The 16,677-nt window shown below is 29.7% G+C and overlaps 3 protein-coding genes across 6 annotated transcripts; 2 read left to right on the forward strand and 1 right to left on the reverse strand.

Moving 5' to 3' along the window:
• Positions 1-2,952: 2,952 nt before the first annotated feature.
• On the reverse strand, positions 2,953-11,480 carry LOC111042053 (roquin-2). 2 transcript variants are annotated; one of them, XM_022326542.1, is made up of 16 exons: positions 10,869-11,480; positions 10,622-10,785; positions 8,710-8,905; positions 8,234-8,643; positions 7,401-7,734; positions 7,092-7,338; positions 6,894-7,033; positions 6,703-6,826; positions 6,531-6,618; positions 6,358-6,462; positions 6,172-6,272; positions 4,655-5,125; positions 4,503-4,572; positions 4,326-4,424; positions 3,965-4,054; positions 3,761-3,856 (listed from the first exon to the last, which is right to left on the reverse strand). In XM_022326542.1, the coding sequence occupies exons 2-16, from the start codon at positions 10,781-10,783 to the stop codon at positions 3,761-3,763; spliced, it is 2,733 nt and encodes a 910-aa protein (XP_022182234.1). In that variant the 5' UTR covers positions 10,784-10,785; positions 10,869-11,480. The 2 variants fall into 2 exon arrangements, with proteins under 2 accessions (XP_022182233.1, XP_022182234.1); XM_022326541.1 differs by lacking the exon at positions 10,869-11,480 and having other exon boundaries at positions 2,953-3,856; positions 10,622-10,783.
• Positions 5,567-6,162, forward strand: LOC111042055. The gene is made up of 2 exons (XM_022326545.1): positions 5,567-5,883; positions 5,948-6,162. Exons 1-2 carry the CDS (start codon positions 5,704-5,706, stop codon positions 6,152-6,154), a joined length of 387 nt encoding a protein of 128 aa, XP_022182237.1. The 5' UTR covers positions 5,567-5,703; the 3' UTR covers positions 6,155-6,162.
• Positions 11,481-11,597: 117 nt separating the features above from the next.
• Positions 11,598-16,097, forward strand: LOC111042054 (uncharacterized protein C3orf38 homolog). 3 transcript variants are annotated; one of them, XR_002605390.1, is made up of 5 exons: positions 11,598-11,884; positions 12,683-12,969; positions 13,544-14,130; positions 15,553-15,647; positions 15,746-16,097. XR_002605390.1 is itself a non-coding variant. In XM_022326544.1 (4 exons), the coding sequence occupies exons 1-3, from the start codon at positions 11,761-11,763 to the stop codon at positions 14,108-14,110; spliced, it is 978 nt and encodes a 325-aa protein (XP_022182236.1). In that variant the 5' UTR covers positions 11,598-11,760; the 3' UTR covers positions 14,111-14,130; positions 15,553-16,097. The 3 variants fall into 3 exon arrangements, 2 of the variants coding, with proteins under 2 accessions (XP_022182236.1, XP_022182235.1); XM_022326544.1 differs by having other exon boundaries at positions 15,553-16,097; XM_022326543.1 differs by lacking the exons at positions 15,553-15,647; positions 15,746-16,097 and having other exon boundaries at positions 13,544-14,344.
• Positions 16,098-16,677: the final 580 nt, after the last annotated feature.

Raw genomic sequence — 16,677 nt, forward strand, 5'->3', positions numbered from 1 at the left:
GCATACACGACACACGTTATGTATACTTCATAGAACAGCATTTGCTGTAATAATTTTGCAATTATTTAAATAACTCGATAAATTAATATTTATTACTTCGTCGTTTTTCTCTCACCATATTGTTTTCATACATTTTATTATATTATCACGTAATTGTTTCTGTACCTACCTATTTAAATATTTCAATTATAGTTTATAGGTACTTGCAATGATTTTCGCGTCACGCGCAACTGGTGTAGGTACTTACCTGCATAGTGCATGCCAATTGCCAATTGTTAATAATAATAGTGAATATAAAGCTATAGTTGTTATTTGTTATACTTACCAACAAAACCTTTTTAAAGATTTAAAAAAAAAAATAATATCTGATTTTATCTCGTGTTCCTGTATTTAATATTAAGTTATTCTCTTTTTATATTACTTACCTACCTATATCAATGAATTTCCATTACTTTTCGCTCGTTCCATCACGCCGTAACTTCATTCGCAAATAAAATAATCTTATGCCGTAAGAGGTTTCTTATTTATTTGTTCCGTGTTCGTATTTATACAACAATGTATTTTATTTACTTGTGTTATTTTATGTCTTGTGTGTATATGTATAATAATATTATACACTTATGATTTTCATACATCATATTATCTTTATATTTAAACATATTTATTGAAGTTGTATTTATTCATGTTTATGATTGATATCTATTGTTATTTTGAAAATTAAATACAAGACTGATCTCTTTGAAACTATTTTTTTTGTTAACTCTGGTTTCTCGCAATTTTTAAAACAATATGTCTGCAAGGCGCAAGCCAATGAAAGATTCTAATTTAATGTTGATTCAAACGTAATATTTTATTTCAGTTAATAAATATCAGGTATGCCCCAATCACTAGCCAGTTGTATGTGTTTACTGAGTCATTCGAGAATCCAATTTACGATCGTACAATTATTTATCTTGCATTATTAACCTGTAACCTTAATTACGCTTATGCACGACTCGCGGCCTAAATTATGATAAACAAATTTATGTAATTGGTGTTCGAGTTATATAAATATCATATATATAACTCGGGAGAAAAGTATCTCCCTAGGTATTAAAAATATTAATTAAAACGCGTAATATAAACGTAATAGTGTAATACCCATACCTAGCCATAGATAATTTAATCACTCCAACCAAGACCACGTCAATTTGGCTTGTAATTAATAATGTTATCATAATATTTAATTAATCTATTATGGTATTTCATATACATATTGTACCTACAATTGTCGCATGGCGTAAATTCATATCAATAAAAAAAAATTTTGAACTGCTATTATACTATTATAGCAACTTAGCGCAATACCTATGTGTTTTCTCTCAGAGTGGACTTAAACCGACGGGCAACATAGATAAAAAGATTGTAACTAGAATCATTTTTTATGAATTTTGAGTAATCTTAAGAGTTAAATCATCTACATATTACAAAAATGTAAGGGGTCCGTGCAACAACTCCATTTTTCAAAACTTTTCAAGAAACAAAAAAAAAACACCGGAGCTATCTGGTTTTTTTTTCCGTTGAAAACCAGATAGCTCCAGTTACATTACATCTTTTACACAAGTGGTCATTTTCGTCTCGTTTTTGCACAAATATACTCGTCAAAATGTCCTAATTGAAAACGACAAAAATGTTGTTGTCGTGTTTTTACACGGACCCCCTTCTATATAGAGGATAATATTTTTGAGGGTATGACATCGGTTTAATGTATTAAATAATTTTTTATTATTTGATTTTGTACTCGACCTTCACTGCAGTAAAACATTTTTTTTTGTAAATTTAAAATATTAAAAATTGTGTTAAGGCGGATCGATACGTCATCATTACCTAAAAAATTGTATTATCTATCGTTTTTGTGATGGGTGATTTTACTCTAAGATTACTAAAAAATATTTCTAAAATGATTCTGAGTTCCTTAAGAGAGTAAGTAAGTAATAAGTAATAATATGTTAAAAATAATAATAAGTCTACGTGGGAAAGAGAGAAAATAAAAAGGGTGTTGAGATCTTTTTAAAAGGTACCTTGTATTACATTTTTAAGCTTTTTGACCCAGGAAACATTTTTATCAAAAATTATTGAAAAATAACTAAAACATTGTTTTATTTAAAACGTCTATAAATAACTTGGTCAAAATAATTTAAAAATTGTATAATGTATAGAAAATAATAAAAATGTTGTTAATTCGTTTTTGAATTATAACAAAATAAGAAAACCGTTTGATGAGAAATCGTTAATTAACGAAATCCAGTGTCATCATAAATTAAATTTGAAATTATAAAAATTATTGTTAATTTTTAGTCAATTTGTTTTTGAATAACACTAATAATAAATTATAAGAAACCTTGGATTAGATTTTAATTTGTTTGACAAATGTTTGATCGAATCATTATTTATCGACAATAATTAAATAAATTTTTAAATTTTTAAATTTCTCATGGTCTATAAATAGCCTATACTCAAAATATTTAGAAAATGGTCACATAATAGATATTTGGTGAAAATTTAATGTAGATATCTGTTTCTTCGTTTTTTAATTAGGTACTTATAAAACAAAAAAACATAATTAATCTCAGCAAAAACTGATTTTGCGTAAAAATGTCTATAATTCTGTACCTTTTTTTCCAAATTACTAAGAAAAGTATTGAGGATATTTTTACTCTTGACCCCACAAAATGTTAGCTAGCGCTTTTATTCTTTTACTATAGATTTTAAAATTTATATAATACTTTATGTTGTTGTGTCTGAGCGTCAGACAAGTCATATTTCAACTCACTTTTTAAATACAAAAGTATAATTAGGTTTTCAAACAGTGCATATTTGACACAATGCAAAACATATACAATATTCAATATAGGTACAAAAAACTAACATTAACAAATACAAGCACCTCTATTTTTTTTCAAAACCAATATGTACTAATATATATGCATTATATAATATATAAAATAAAATAAAGTTCTTTATTTTGCAATAAGGTTGAGTATTTATGTATAATTTATATATAAAAAAAACAATAGTAATAAATATTCAAATAAGTGTTAAGATACCGATACCGCCGATTAAAATTATACATAATAAATGTTTTGTATAAAATAAAATAACTAATATAATTTTACCCTCAACATGTAGTAGATTAATATAATCGCGTAGTTAATAAAGTTTTACGATATAGCCATAGCATAAAAAAAAATACAATTATTATATTTTTAGATAACAATAACTCATGTTTGACATGATAATATAATTTGACAATATTTTAAAATAGGATATAATATAATAAACGCTTATCGCAACAAACATTATGGTAACTATGAGAATTTTAGTTCAGTTGCATATTTATAAATTACAATTAAATATTAAAATATATAGATTAAAAAAGAAAAAGAAATAAATCACAAAATATTGTAACAAATTATTGTTACTTATAGAAGAGTTAATTAAAAGTGTTCATTGTCTTTTGGTCCAATTATTGACCGTTAATTTTAAAAAAAAAATAATAAAATACAAGAATAAAATTTCATGTCGTACAAGAAAACATTAACATTATTAAAAATAATAACTATAATAATAATACAAATATCACATTATTTCAAATAATTATAAAGCATCGTATTGTTTGGCAAAAAAAAAAATGGTAAAACTCACGAAATACAAATATATTATGTATAATATACTATTTCAATAGTTAAAATACTGTGCACCAAAGATTAATACTATAACTTTAAGCTTCTTCTACCACAGATTTTTCTGATTTTTTTTCACCACCGTCCCATTTTAATTCCGCTTGTTTAACACCATTACTGTTGTAAGCGTCGTCCTACAAAAGAAAATGAATTCTATTATAACTATATTTAAAATTATTTTTTAATATAAAATATATATTAAACAAATACATAACAAATTAAAATAATTATTTATAATTTACTTGTTGAGCAGTAAACCCTGTAGAAGTGGTACTTGACCAGATACCTTCACCCCAAGTGGTTATTGTGGCTGTCTCAGAATGCCATTGTGTCTTAAAATAAATACAAATCAATTATACTATTTTTAATTAACTAACTAATTAGTTTAAATGTTTAGTTGATAGGTTCAACACACAAAACAAAAAATTTTTTCAATAGGGGTACAGTTAAAAGTAAAAGGAAATCTAAATAATCCTAATTATTAGTGATAATGTTCTGTATAAAGTTAAGACAGTTAAGTTCAAAAATGATTAATGTATCTTGGAATACTTTTAATATAATATTAAGTAAGAACTTCAACTCACTACCAAATATAATACTCACCAAAAATTGTTGTTCTTTTGTTTGAATGTCTCTTTCGATTTGTGCCAGTTCTTCAGACAATTTATCAGTTTCTTTAACAGCCACATTATGAGTGGCAAGCTATAAAAAGAGTTAATTTGTATTAAATTACTAAAATTTTTAGTATGAATGTAAAAAATATTATGAATAGGACATTACTTTAAGATCATTGATTTTTTTTTCTAAATTTTTCAATTGGTTTTTCATTTTATGCGATTCTGCCATTAAGCTGTAATGATAAAATATGTGGTCATACTCTGTCACAACAATGCCAACAACTATAAATATCATTAATATTATTAACTACTGACCTTTTGGGAGCCTTGTGACTACCAAAAAAGTTAGGTGGTTCCATTATACCAGCTGGACTATGTATAGTTATATAACTTTGTCCGATTGCACCAACAGGTGAAGCGACAATATGTGCAGCGGCTGGGTAACCTTGAGGTGAATTAAAGTACCAAGATGCGGCTACTGGACTGTTACGCGCCCCACGAAGTGTGCCTAATGGTGTTGTTATGGTTGTAGTTGTTGTAGAGCTGAAAAATTGGGCCTGTGCAGCAGCAGCAGCAGCTGGTGTGGGTATTGATAATGTACACGGTCGCCGTAACGACTTGCCATTTTTTGCTCCAATCGCCTGGTTGTTGTTGACTACTGTTGATGATTGTGGAGGCGGAGGTGCTCCAGGGTTACTACCGTTACCCCCAATAGGGCCATACTTTCCATTAACGGCCAACTCAAATGGCACAAATTCATCTGGATCTGCCAAAATCGAATCAGACCTGTCAAAACCAATTGGGAATTTTAGTATTTATTGTAAACTATGGGGTACATCAAAATTAACTATTTAATTTCATTCAGTCGGTAGCATAGTAGTACAACATTAGTAATATTATACTGTGTTCCACAAGAGAATATGGACATTCTGAGCTTACTGCACATCACCCCACTATCGAAACAAAGGTGCCCATATAGCTCAATTTTGATTTCTTTAGTACAGCCCCCCCCCCCCCCCCAACACAATCATTACTATGCCATTATTTAACGTAATAAACATTGTTAACAATTAATTAATTGTGTAATTTTATTGAAGTAAAATAATAACAAAGAACATGGGATCTCACTTAACTACATTTTAAATGAACTATTCATATATGCCAATAATTTTTTAAGATATTCTATATATTCTATATATAATATAAATATAAGTATGTAATTTCCATTTACTGTAAATAAATACAAAATATAATATACTGGCTGTTATTAATAGACAGTAGTAATATACATTTATCTTTTTGGTTATTCACAAATCGAATAAACAAGTATAAAATTCTACCATTTCTTTATTTGAAAAGAAAAGATGAGCAATCCATGTGCAAGTAAACCATTAACTTCTACAAAAACTCGTCTGAATGAGCTAATTTCTTGGAGGTTAATCAAGAAAAACCCATCAGGTGGATTGATATGGGGTATTTTTGGTGCATCATTATTGGTCAATAGTTATTTTTGGGTTCATTTTTTGAGGCGTAAAGAATATCAAGTAACTATATCAAACATGGAGTTTGTTCATTGTTGTCATACATTAATTAACTTTGACAAAATAGGTTGACCACAAAAAACGCATGTGGAATGAACGTTTTGAAATGCTTGAAAATCCCGCTAAGATGAAATTATATTATTCATCAGATGAAACAGTGCCAAAACCATGTCAACCACTGATTGATGTTTACAAAAAAATGCAAGAAGCAGAATCCAGCAAATGTAAAATAGTTAAAGAATGTAAATGCGAAATTGATGCTGAAAATGAATAAATATATCTTTTTCTTACCTAATTAACATGGGTCGTCCAGTTTGTATATTGACTGGGGAAGGTAGTCCAGTTTTTGTGTGAAATAACCCATTATCCCACATTGAATAACGATCAAAATCCTTTAATATAAAATAAGTATTAAATAATTAAATAGTAACTATTTGCTTCTCCATTGCTTCTATGTGATTAAAAAAAAAAACATACCACTTGATCAGGTGTAATAGAACACGCAGTCATTACCCTGTCTATTTGCCCCATAAGTTCTTGTTTGCGATTCTGAAGGGACATTAAACTAGATGATAAATTTTTCTAAAACAAAATGATTGTAAACATTTTTAAACTTGAAGCATGACCATGTACTATAATATAGTTCATACCATTTTATTAGAATGGCCAGGAATGTTTTGATCCATATACATTTTATTGTTTGGATTTATCAGCATACCATGTGGATGTGGTCCAGGACTAGAAAAAAATTTTGGACATTAGTTTTGTTTTGAAACTCAGTGGTACTAAAAGAAGCATCAATTAAATATTAATAACACTTACCCATACATTTCATGACCATATTGTCCTACAGGATACATTTGTTGTTGACTATTCTGATAATAATTCTGACCAGTTGGTACAATATATGAATGTTCTACAGGGATAGGAGTCAATTCTTGAGTATCTGAAAAGTTTTTAGGCACTTAGAGAAAAAATATCAACATATAAAATTTCAATATTTAAGATTTTACTTTCAGGCAACATCATGGGTTTTTTATTATGGATAAAATCAAATTGTTCTTTTGGCATAAAATTAGGTTTATTTGTCAAATAATCATGATCAACAATCATTGGTGCCAATCTATTGTTCTTTCGATTTTTATTCCTGTACCTAAGAGTAAAATAATGATTATACACACGGAGACTTAAGTATATAGAATAATATTTACTTTTCTAATTCTTCTTCTGAATGAGCAAATGTACAACCACCACCTCTTGGACATGTACCTCGCATCATTAAGTCTCGGCATAAACTGACTTTATACCGAGGTACATTTGTTTGGCTTTGTGTAGATTCATTCTTTAATCCTTTATTAGAATTGCCATGGGACTTGACAAAATCAGTCAAACCTGCTACTACTATTTTAGCACTTTCAAGAACAGAATTCAATTTTTCCCAAGTACACCATTCCAGACCTATGTTGAATAAAAATTATAATCTACTGAATTCAAATACTCAAAATAAAAATAAAACTCACTAGGATTAGGGTCAACTGCAGCCAAAAGCTCAAAATTTGACCTTAATGATGATAATTTAGCTGGATCACCAGTCCGCTGTAAGGCTATAATAAGTTCCTGGACCGATTGTGAAAACGACTGTGGGCTTTGTAACTTATCCATAATACTTTGCATGTGTGATTTGTGTGCTGAATCACCATAAAGAAGTGCTGACCATTGATCAGGAGCTATGCGAAGTCCAGCTTCAGTAGCAATTTCTACAATTTGGGCATCATGTTCACGTCTTAAACTCTCATAAGTACGAAACTCTTCTTTCAACTGCATTAATGAAGAGTCACCGTCACGCTTAGAAACCTATAAAAATTATTTGTTCAATAAAAAAGCAAACTAATAATACCATAAACATACACAAATAACTTGAGACTTGAATTAAATAACACAAATAGACTAAACAACATATGAAATACATAGTTTAAATTAAGTATATGTTTCAATTTATGAACTACAAAAATACTTAGTATCCAAAACCAATAAGACTAACAATGAGGTTATTTTACTTCAAAAATTAAAAGTTTATGTATGAAAAACCTAAATATCAATTCAATATGAAGAAACAGCGTCTTTCTATAAAATGTATTTTCATTTTTCAAATATAACACAAAATTATGGAATATATTATTATAAAATTAAAAATATTATTTAATGATTTTAAGTTATAGGGGATACTAATATATATCAAACAAAAATATGTTCTGGTATTCAAAACGTGGTATCTAATATTTAATACTAGGTATATTCTAACATGTTTTATATGTGTATTAACTCTTACTCAAATAATAAACAATTGACATACCTTAAAACATGAAGCTCTGTAAAGTAGTTGAACTACATGGCCAATACTAGTTTTAGATGCTTGAGGAAAATGTGGTTCTAATCGTTGAACAACAAACATTACTAAGACTTTTCTTGATAACGCAGAGCCATCCTCCAAAGCTAGTAGGACCAGTTTTAATACTTCTTCTTGCATTGCTGGTCCCAAAAACTGACAACCGCGAGCTCGGACAGCAGCCCATAAATTTGTAGATAATTGTTGAGCACTTTGATGATGGAGTATAAGTTCTGTCATACTACGCTCACCTAGAGATCTGGCTGCTCTGATGGCTCTCATGCGGCCTTCATTTTCTAAAAGTTGACAGTTAACTAGAGTCACCAGTTTACGCTGCATAGGCCGTGACAGTCCAGCACTTGTTGATTGACCACCACCTAATAAGTAAATAAAAATAATTATGTGTGCTTAACATTGTAGTGAATCGAAATAAAAATAAATACCAGTTGCAAATGATTTAAGGTATAATGCAAGATGTTCCACACAATTTTTTGATTTATTATATAGTAGCCGTTCATCAGATGACATATTCTTTAACATGGATTTTGGAATGTTTTCAATGTTTGGTATTGATGCTCCCACCAATTGAAGTAGAGCATAATTTATTGGAAGTTGATCAATTTCTATGTTAATTAAATTCTGTAAAAAGATAGTCATAAATAATAATGTATTTATTATTTAAAGAAATAAATTGTGCCCAAACAATGTATGACAATTTGTATCAAATACAAAAACATATATTCTAAAGACTTAAAATACCATTTTTGCTTATAATACAAATAAATTAAATTGTACAACAATAATTCATTACTTTTTCAAATGTTCAATAAAATAAAATATCAGAATGTGAAATATATGTACACTAGATTCTGGGTAACTCGGACATTGATGCATAATATAAAAATGTTTCCTTCAAACACCATAACACTAAGTTAGCTTTTAATATCTCTAAGTCACATAACATACTGTTTTTTCTCTTGAACTTAAAGTTGCCAATACCATGTCATCAGTTCATTAAAAATAAATAAATAGTTATATACATGGTAAACATAAATATTTTACAAAATAATGACAGGTATAATTGGTACTATTACTAATTTATGACCTACTTATTTTATACACATAAAAAAAAAAAACAAAAGAATCATTTAATAACAAAAGAGAAGACATGTAGAGCATCAATATTTTTACAATTATCTTCCTGGATTATAGGAAATATAAATAATAGAGAACACACCTCAATATTCATAATCAACATTCAATAGTTTCAATGCTTTCAAATACAAAAATAATTACTTGAAGAAGAGGTTTTTCAAATCATAGAAAGAATAATTTTTGAAAATAAAAATATACCTATATTAACATATAATAGATAAGTAGGTTATATAATTATAGGTAGGTGTCTAACAAATATAAAGAATTTTGAATAAGAGTAATAACCAACTATTAGTACAAAGAAATAAAAATTTTAAGACTATTGGTAAAAAAAATTGTATTTAAGCTTTAAAGTATAAACATTAGTTTTAATTAGGTATGTAGGTTAGGATTGTTATATTTATAAACTTCAATAAATAAATAATTTAAATTTATATAATAAATCCCGGAAAAAACAAAATATATTTATTAATACTTACTTATTTTCAATATTTATTATTATTATTATTATACTCAATATGAGTTGGTGAAATATTATTTAAACCATAACTCAATATTTGGTCAATATTTTAATAGCAAGGAAAATTTCCAGTTCTATCTAATGTATTAAGTACTTAGGTACTTTATCTGGTGGAACAATTTATAATAATACTATGTAGTCAAAAATATTTGGCTACATAATTAACAGTTTAATTTCGCTTAACAAATTTAGTGTATCTACCATCTTAAGACAGTGTGTCTGACATTTTATTAAACGTGTTTCAAAATAACAGCTCATTGCTGGAAGTTTGATAGAAATATACACAATTTGAGATAAAAAAAAAAGGCGGCTGATATCCACAATCTACCTCACAGTATAAAACAGAGTATCATTTATCATTCCTACATTTTTGCAACAAATGTGTTAAACAAAAACTGATATAATCAAGTGCAATTTATTTTAAACTAATGTAAAGGACCAAGGTAGTGCTACTATTATTTTAAACTACAAATTTACTCAACATCAATACCTAATATATGTTTTTATCATTACCTAACCCGATTCATTTGAATCAAATACTGTTGTTGAAGCACTAAACAGTAAAAAGCTTAACAGGGAAATAAAAGAAATGTTTTTGATTAATTAATTAAATGAATCACAAAACAATATTTGTTAGCCAAAAACTATGTTGACAATAAACAAACAAATTGCTAACTCACTTGATCAAACGGGCATTGTTTTTTAGGTAGATTAGACAGGCATGACTTGCACACCGTGTGAGCACATCCCAAACTGATGGGGTGTCGGGACTTGATGTCAAAGCCATTACAGCACACTGGACAAGCCAGGAAATCGGTCCACTGCGGAGCTTGGATCGGCATAACTGAGAAAAAAAAAGATTTATTTAAATGAGAGCAAACACAATGGTTGGGAACCACTTTCCCAGATTTTCACAAAATCTCCTACCTGTTGTTCACTTATAGTCGTTTCGTTTTGGATTTTATGCTGTGGCCGGAATTGCGACACTCGACCATTAAGGTCGCGAAAAACAGAGCGAAACTGCTTTAAACGCGACGGTCGACTGTCAGTGATGGTGTCGACATCACCAACGACGAAGATTGTTTTAAAAGAGGAACCTTGGGCAGTGTTTCCAACACAGATAGCAGAAAGGTTTCTTCTCCTTTGTCGACGACGACGCGTTTATTTTTACACGGGAAATACGCAATTAATACAGATGAACGTCCGTCCGAAGGTAAGCGCGATGAAAGGTGCAAAGGTTTTTTTTATTTATTTTATTTCTTGTCTTCTTTTATCTCGTTGCCACTCACCGTTACAGGCACTATGCCACTTTGACTTATGAGTTATTACTCTATAAGTAATGAGTAATGACAACAATAATAATTGAACAATATAATCGCTATCACATATTCACGTCGTCGAGTTCTATTTACACACCGTTTTCGAAGTTTCGTACGTATTTTCACATCATGTCGTCATCTACAATGATCTCACGACGTCGTCGTCGTCGTCTTGGCGGACGTCGTTATCACGACCACACACACATGCACACACAGGCATTAGCTCGAACATCAGGTGGTGGGTGTCGTGCAGCTGGTTGGGTGGCGATTGTGTACGCGGGTAACGGTGATGTCGGCGTGTAAAACTGCATAGCACATTATCAATGATTAGATTAGTCTCAAACTCTCCACAGACCGCAGTTCGGTGTCGAGAATATATTTTAGTATTTACCACAATAATATTATGATACTTTCATGACGAATTTGAAATGTTGGCATGTAATATTATGGTTTCACGTCGGACGTTTAATGTGTAAATAGCCATTGCTTTTGCCATTCCAATGGCTGCCAATTGTGAGAAACGGTTGTTGAAACAATTTCTTGACGGGATCGAAACAAATGTATTATGCAAAATCGTCCGATCTATCTACCACGGTGGTGGAATCTCTGTGAATACCAGAGAAGGTAAAACAATATCTTTTATAATTATATGTTATGTATGTAATGTTATAACTGTAACACAGACCTTAAAAAAAATACTAAGTACCTATGATTCGAAGATTAATTCAACTAAAATTAATGTATTGTGCCCTCTAAAATACAGTGTTATACTGCTGAAATCTATGACTAACAGACTAATACTAATCATGAATAGGGTTGCCACCTTTGAAAGAAAGCAGCCCCGGAGATAGGCCGATAAGCAAAAAAAAAAAAAAAGGTCATCAGCTAGACGCTAGTATACACACCAGTACGTGGTAGTATAATCTAAAATCTATAGCTTAGTTGAAGTGAAATGATAAGTAATGAAATGCAAACAAAAAAATATTTATATAATCAGTAATCACATATTTTATCATTCAAAATTACAAATTATACTATAAAAATATAATTAAAAATCCCAAACAAGAAAAATTATTTAAATTTAAAATCATACTTAACATTATTTGTTGCACATTTTAATAATTGTTACCGGAAACTAATAAAAAAAAAGGCATAATAATAAAAACAAGTCTATTTAAGACTATAAATCGTAGGTTATCTTATCTTTATCTCCGACCCGGAGAAAAATTCTCTGAACCCGGAGCCCGTAGATTTATACGTAAACCCGGATTCTCCGGGTGAAACCCGGAGAGGTGGCAACCCTAATCATGAACAGTATTGGTGTTAATAGGTACTATGGTTGTGGATATCTAGTTTTATGTTATACCTATTTATATTCTATATATTTTAAAGTTTGTCTTTAAAACTTGCAATATGTTTTAGATGCTGAATTGTTACTATTGTCTCAACCTACTGTGCGGGTATTGTCCAATAAAAAGGTACAAATAACTGCGTTGTTGAAATTTTTAATTTCAAAAGGCTTAATACCTACTACTGATATGACAAAAGAAGATTTGTGTTTGGCTTTTAAGTCATTAATCGAAAGTCAACCAGACTATATAAGACCGCCAGTACAACCAATTCAAATGTCTGTCCCTAATAATATGCTTGCAGTTTCTCAGAATAATAATATGATGCATACTCAACCATATCAAACAGCCATCCAACAGGTACCTATGTGTTGTCATTAAAAATTTAAAAAAAAAATCAAGTTACTTTTTTTGGTAACCATTAATCTATTCTAATGACCACTATGTAAAAGTGTAAAACAGATATTTTTTTAATGCTAACCTTATTGCTTTTCATACATAATATTTATTATGATATGTACACCAATTTATTATAAAGAGTTAGTACATTTCATTCAATGTTTATATTTTTAATTGTTACTACAATTACTTGGTAAAATAATAAATAGTAATGTACAATCTAATAACACTGTAATATTGTAGATACTATTATTATATCTGTAGATCATTGAATCTCAAGTGGGCTTAAAATAATATCACATAATTAAAACTAATAACTATTGGCTATTATATTGTTATTGTTCTGATAAAGTAAATTATATATATATTATATAAAAGCAATATTTTACGCATTTAAGAGATTCAAGACTTTGATTATAATATGGACTGTGAGAATGAACTGTTATTTTTGTAAAAATGTATATGTCCTACTCCTACAATAGAATAAAACACTACAACTTAACTTATTATAATATTAATTTATGTATTTTTTTAGATGCCTATGCCAACACCAATTACTAGTGCCCTAGAACCCAATACAAAATCTCGAAAAGATCATGATAATGAATTACTAGAAGAATTTATTGAAATGTTTGCTAAACATTTTTATGATTTATTAAATGATCTTGGCATCCCAGGAAAAAATCAACTGGACTGTCGTCATTTTTATGAAAATTGTACAATGTCGTTGAAAATTCTTGGTGGCAGCAATGAAATCCATGAAACTTGTGAAGATTCCACATCTGTATTGCAGTGCTTGTTAAGTATCAAGAAAGAACACATACTTTTTTTTTCACCACATTTAGGCGATGTTAAATGGAAAAAAGAGTCACACGGTTTAGTAAAAGTGCATATTGGTGGTACACTCCATCAAGGTGTCGGAAGAATGGTTGGAATGTTTGAACAGCAATTCATACTTAGAGAAGATCCTCAAGCAGAAAACACATGGAAAATTCTTAACACCAATTTTATGATGAAAAGTATGGACTTAATAACAGCTGGACCTAATTTAAGCATTCAAGGACCTCATCAAGCTAACCATTTACAAATTGATAATGTGTAATTGTGCTGTCAGTAAATTAGGTAAATGACTTGCAAAAGTTAATATTTTCTTGTATTCTTTTCTCAAATTTGAATAATCAAATTATATGAAAATATTTAACATTGTTATCATTTAAATAATCGTATACAGTGATGCTTATGTGAAAATTACATTAATTCTTTAAGAGGATATCAGCACACTTAATTTTCTCTGTCTGACCAATGTGTAATATAGCAAGTTCTGAGCATTTTGAAATTGTAATATTTTACATAGGTATAATCAAATACTCTATATGACAATATGGGGCAGTCTATGGTGAGAAAAACAACCTAAAGATGATTAAATACTTAGGGTTCAGACTCAGACGCATACTCACTCGGTGCATGTCGCAGCTACACTACTCATCACTCCCTCAGTGCTGTGCCTGAACTTAACTCTNCCCCATAATCGTAGTGGTTCTCTATACATATTCTGCCAGGCACTGACCACTTATAAATAAGTACAACTAACTGTTGTTATACTATAGGTACTAGGCAGTAGTAGTACTAGGCAGTAGGCATGACAAAATATGTACTTATTATTTATGTTATGGGTAATAGGTAGGTATTATTGTTAATATTGTTATTTTCTAATTTATTGAGGCTTCACTAACAAAGGTTTTTAGTCTATAGATATTATTATTCATGTAAGGTTATCTTTATATACAAAAATGTATAAAAATTCATCAATTGAGAACGGCTTGGCCGATTTGAATTAAATTTTTTTTGTAATTGCCAGGTTTTTATGGAAAAAAATTTGGAAAAACCCTTTTTTTAAATGTTTTTGATGATTTATGTTTTGAGTTCCGGAATGTTTTTTCGAATTGAAAAAGCTACAGCAAGCTTTAGCTTATACAATTGTTCATATGACATAATTAATCGTTAAAATAGGGTCCCCGGCCAACACCAAAATAATGGATCAACTTGGAGAAATATGTCGTGTATTGAATATTAGGTATTAATATTATGTTTCACTATATAAAATAAAATTTAAATTTTGTAAAGTGATAATTTTCGTATCGTTTTTATTTATAGCCTTAATATAATAATATTTTCTTTACATAGAACGCAATAGTCGATAGTAGAGATAAAATTTAGGTTTTATCTGTATGAAATATGATTATTCGATTATTACGGCTTCATTTTCCATTTTCCGTTGTTGGCGTTACCAGAAAAACTGCCCTAGTACAATTTTAGTTTATTTTGTTTTATTTTACTGATCTAACAAGACATAGTCCTGAATGGTTTGGACTCACAATTGGACCCGATAACAAACAGAGATTTTAAGATTTACGAAGACAATATTTGATTTTATACGGTTGCTATTGGTTATAGGAGAAATATAAATATTAAATATTATATTTGTTATATATATAACTATTTACTAGAAATTATTTTTTTTTTTTGTTTATTGGTTGCCTGCAGTGGTTCATCGTACACATCAGGACAGGTATAAGCATGTGTAGTGGTCCAGCCTACATATTGTGGAGTACAATGGTGATAGACGACAAGGACACAAGGTGTAATAATTTCTAAGTCAATTTTGATTATTTTGAACATAGACTTTATTTGGCATGTAAAACTGATAGAATAATTTATAACACTGAAATTTCTTCAGAGAGTCGACTGGCGTGAAGGTGCTTGTACTGGCTCTGGTAAATCACGTCTGAATAGCGGTTGGCTGGGTCCCTGTTTTATAAGAGCCTAAACTCCACTCCTCTCCTATCGATAAGATAGCGCTGACCCCGTTTACTATTGCACGTGTGCGTACGAGTTCCAAGAAATGGTCTCTTCCTATGCGGCTGTTGATATCGATATTTGGCATTGTATTATTCAATGGATATGTATTATAATATTACAATATTATATTGTTAAAAAACACTAAATTATCTCAATAAAGTTGAACAACAAGTTTTAGCTAAAGAAAACAATATTATTTATTATAACTATCATTTACAATACTTAGGGTTCAGACTCAGACGCATACTCACTCGGTGCATGTCGCAGCTACACTACTCATCACTCCCTCAGTGCTGTGCCTGAACTTAACTCTNATACTCACTCGGTGCATGTCGCAGCTACACTACTCATCACTCCCTCAGTGCTGTGCCTGAACTTAACCCTCAGAACACACACAGTGTTGCCAACAATATTATATTAATTATAGTCAATTCGTGTCAACGTTTCTAATTATTTTTATCTCCATATCTCTTTCGCAACGCAATTTCATTTGTCGAGTTGTCAGAACTACGCACACAATGACTGTAAATATTATCCTAGTTATTTCAAGGCGCTTTCCCGAGTTTGATCACATCCTAGCCCGTCGAATGTGAACAATCGCATGTGTGCCCTTACCTACCTTAAGTATATATGTATAATGTATATGGTGGGACGTCAGTACATAGCACCTCACTCCTAAAAATAAAGGTTTGTGTCTTTTAAGACAGAAATCTTTAAAACATCAATACAATTAAAAAAATTTTACAATTTCAATGTACAAGTTGACTAACTTGTTTACAATACAGTTATTATAATATGTTTACATTTTAC

Source organism: Myzus persicae, unplaced genomic scaffold (genome assembly GCF_001856785.1).
Source record: "Myzus persicae strain clone G006 unplaced genomic scaffold, MPER_G0061.0, whole genome shotgun sequence".
NCBI lineage: Eukaryota > Metazoa > Arthropoda > Insecta > Hemiptera > Aphididae > Myzus > Myzus persicae.

Excerpts from the sequence above, each read along its gene's own strand:
- LOC111042054 (XM_022326544.1), top strand. The coding sequence starts at position 11,761 with ATGGCTGCCAATTGTGAGAAACGGTTGTTGAAACAATTTCTTGACGGG. Across the intron at positions 11,885-12,682 it reads CTCTGTGAATACCAGAGAAG|ATGCTGAATTGTTACTATTG; the intron begins GTAAAACAATAT and ends AATATGTTTTAG. Across the intron at positions 12,970-13,543 it reads ATCAAACAGCCATCCAACAG|ATGCCTATGCCAACACCAAT; the intron begins GTACCTATGTGT and ends GTATTTTTTTAG.
- LOC111042055 (XM_022326545.1), top strand. The coding sequence starts at position 5,704 with ATGAGCAATCCATGTGCAAGTAAACCATTAACTTCTACAAAAACTCGT. Across the intron at positions 5,884-5,947 it reads TGAGGCGTAAAGAATATCAA|GTTGACCACAAAAAACGCAT; the intron begins GTAACTATATCA and ends TTGACAAAATAG.
- LOC111042053 (XM_022326541.1), bottom strand. The coding sequence starts at position 10,783 with ATGCCGATCCAAGCTCCGCAGTGGACCGATTTCCTGGCTTGTCCAGTG. Across the intron at positions 7,735-8,233 it reads ACAGAGCTTCATGTTTTAAG|GTTTCTAAGCGTGACGGTGA; the intron begins GTATGTCAATTG and ends TAATTTTTATAG. Across the intron at positions 3,857-3,964 it reads CAGGGTTTACTGCTCAACAA|GACGACGCTTACAACAGTAA; the intron begins GTAAATTATAAA and ends TTTCTTTTGTAG.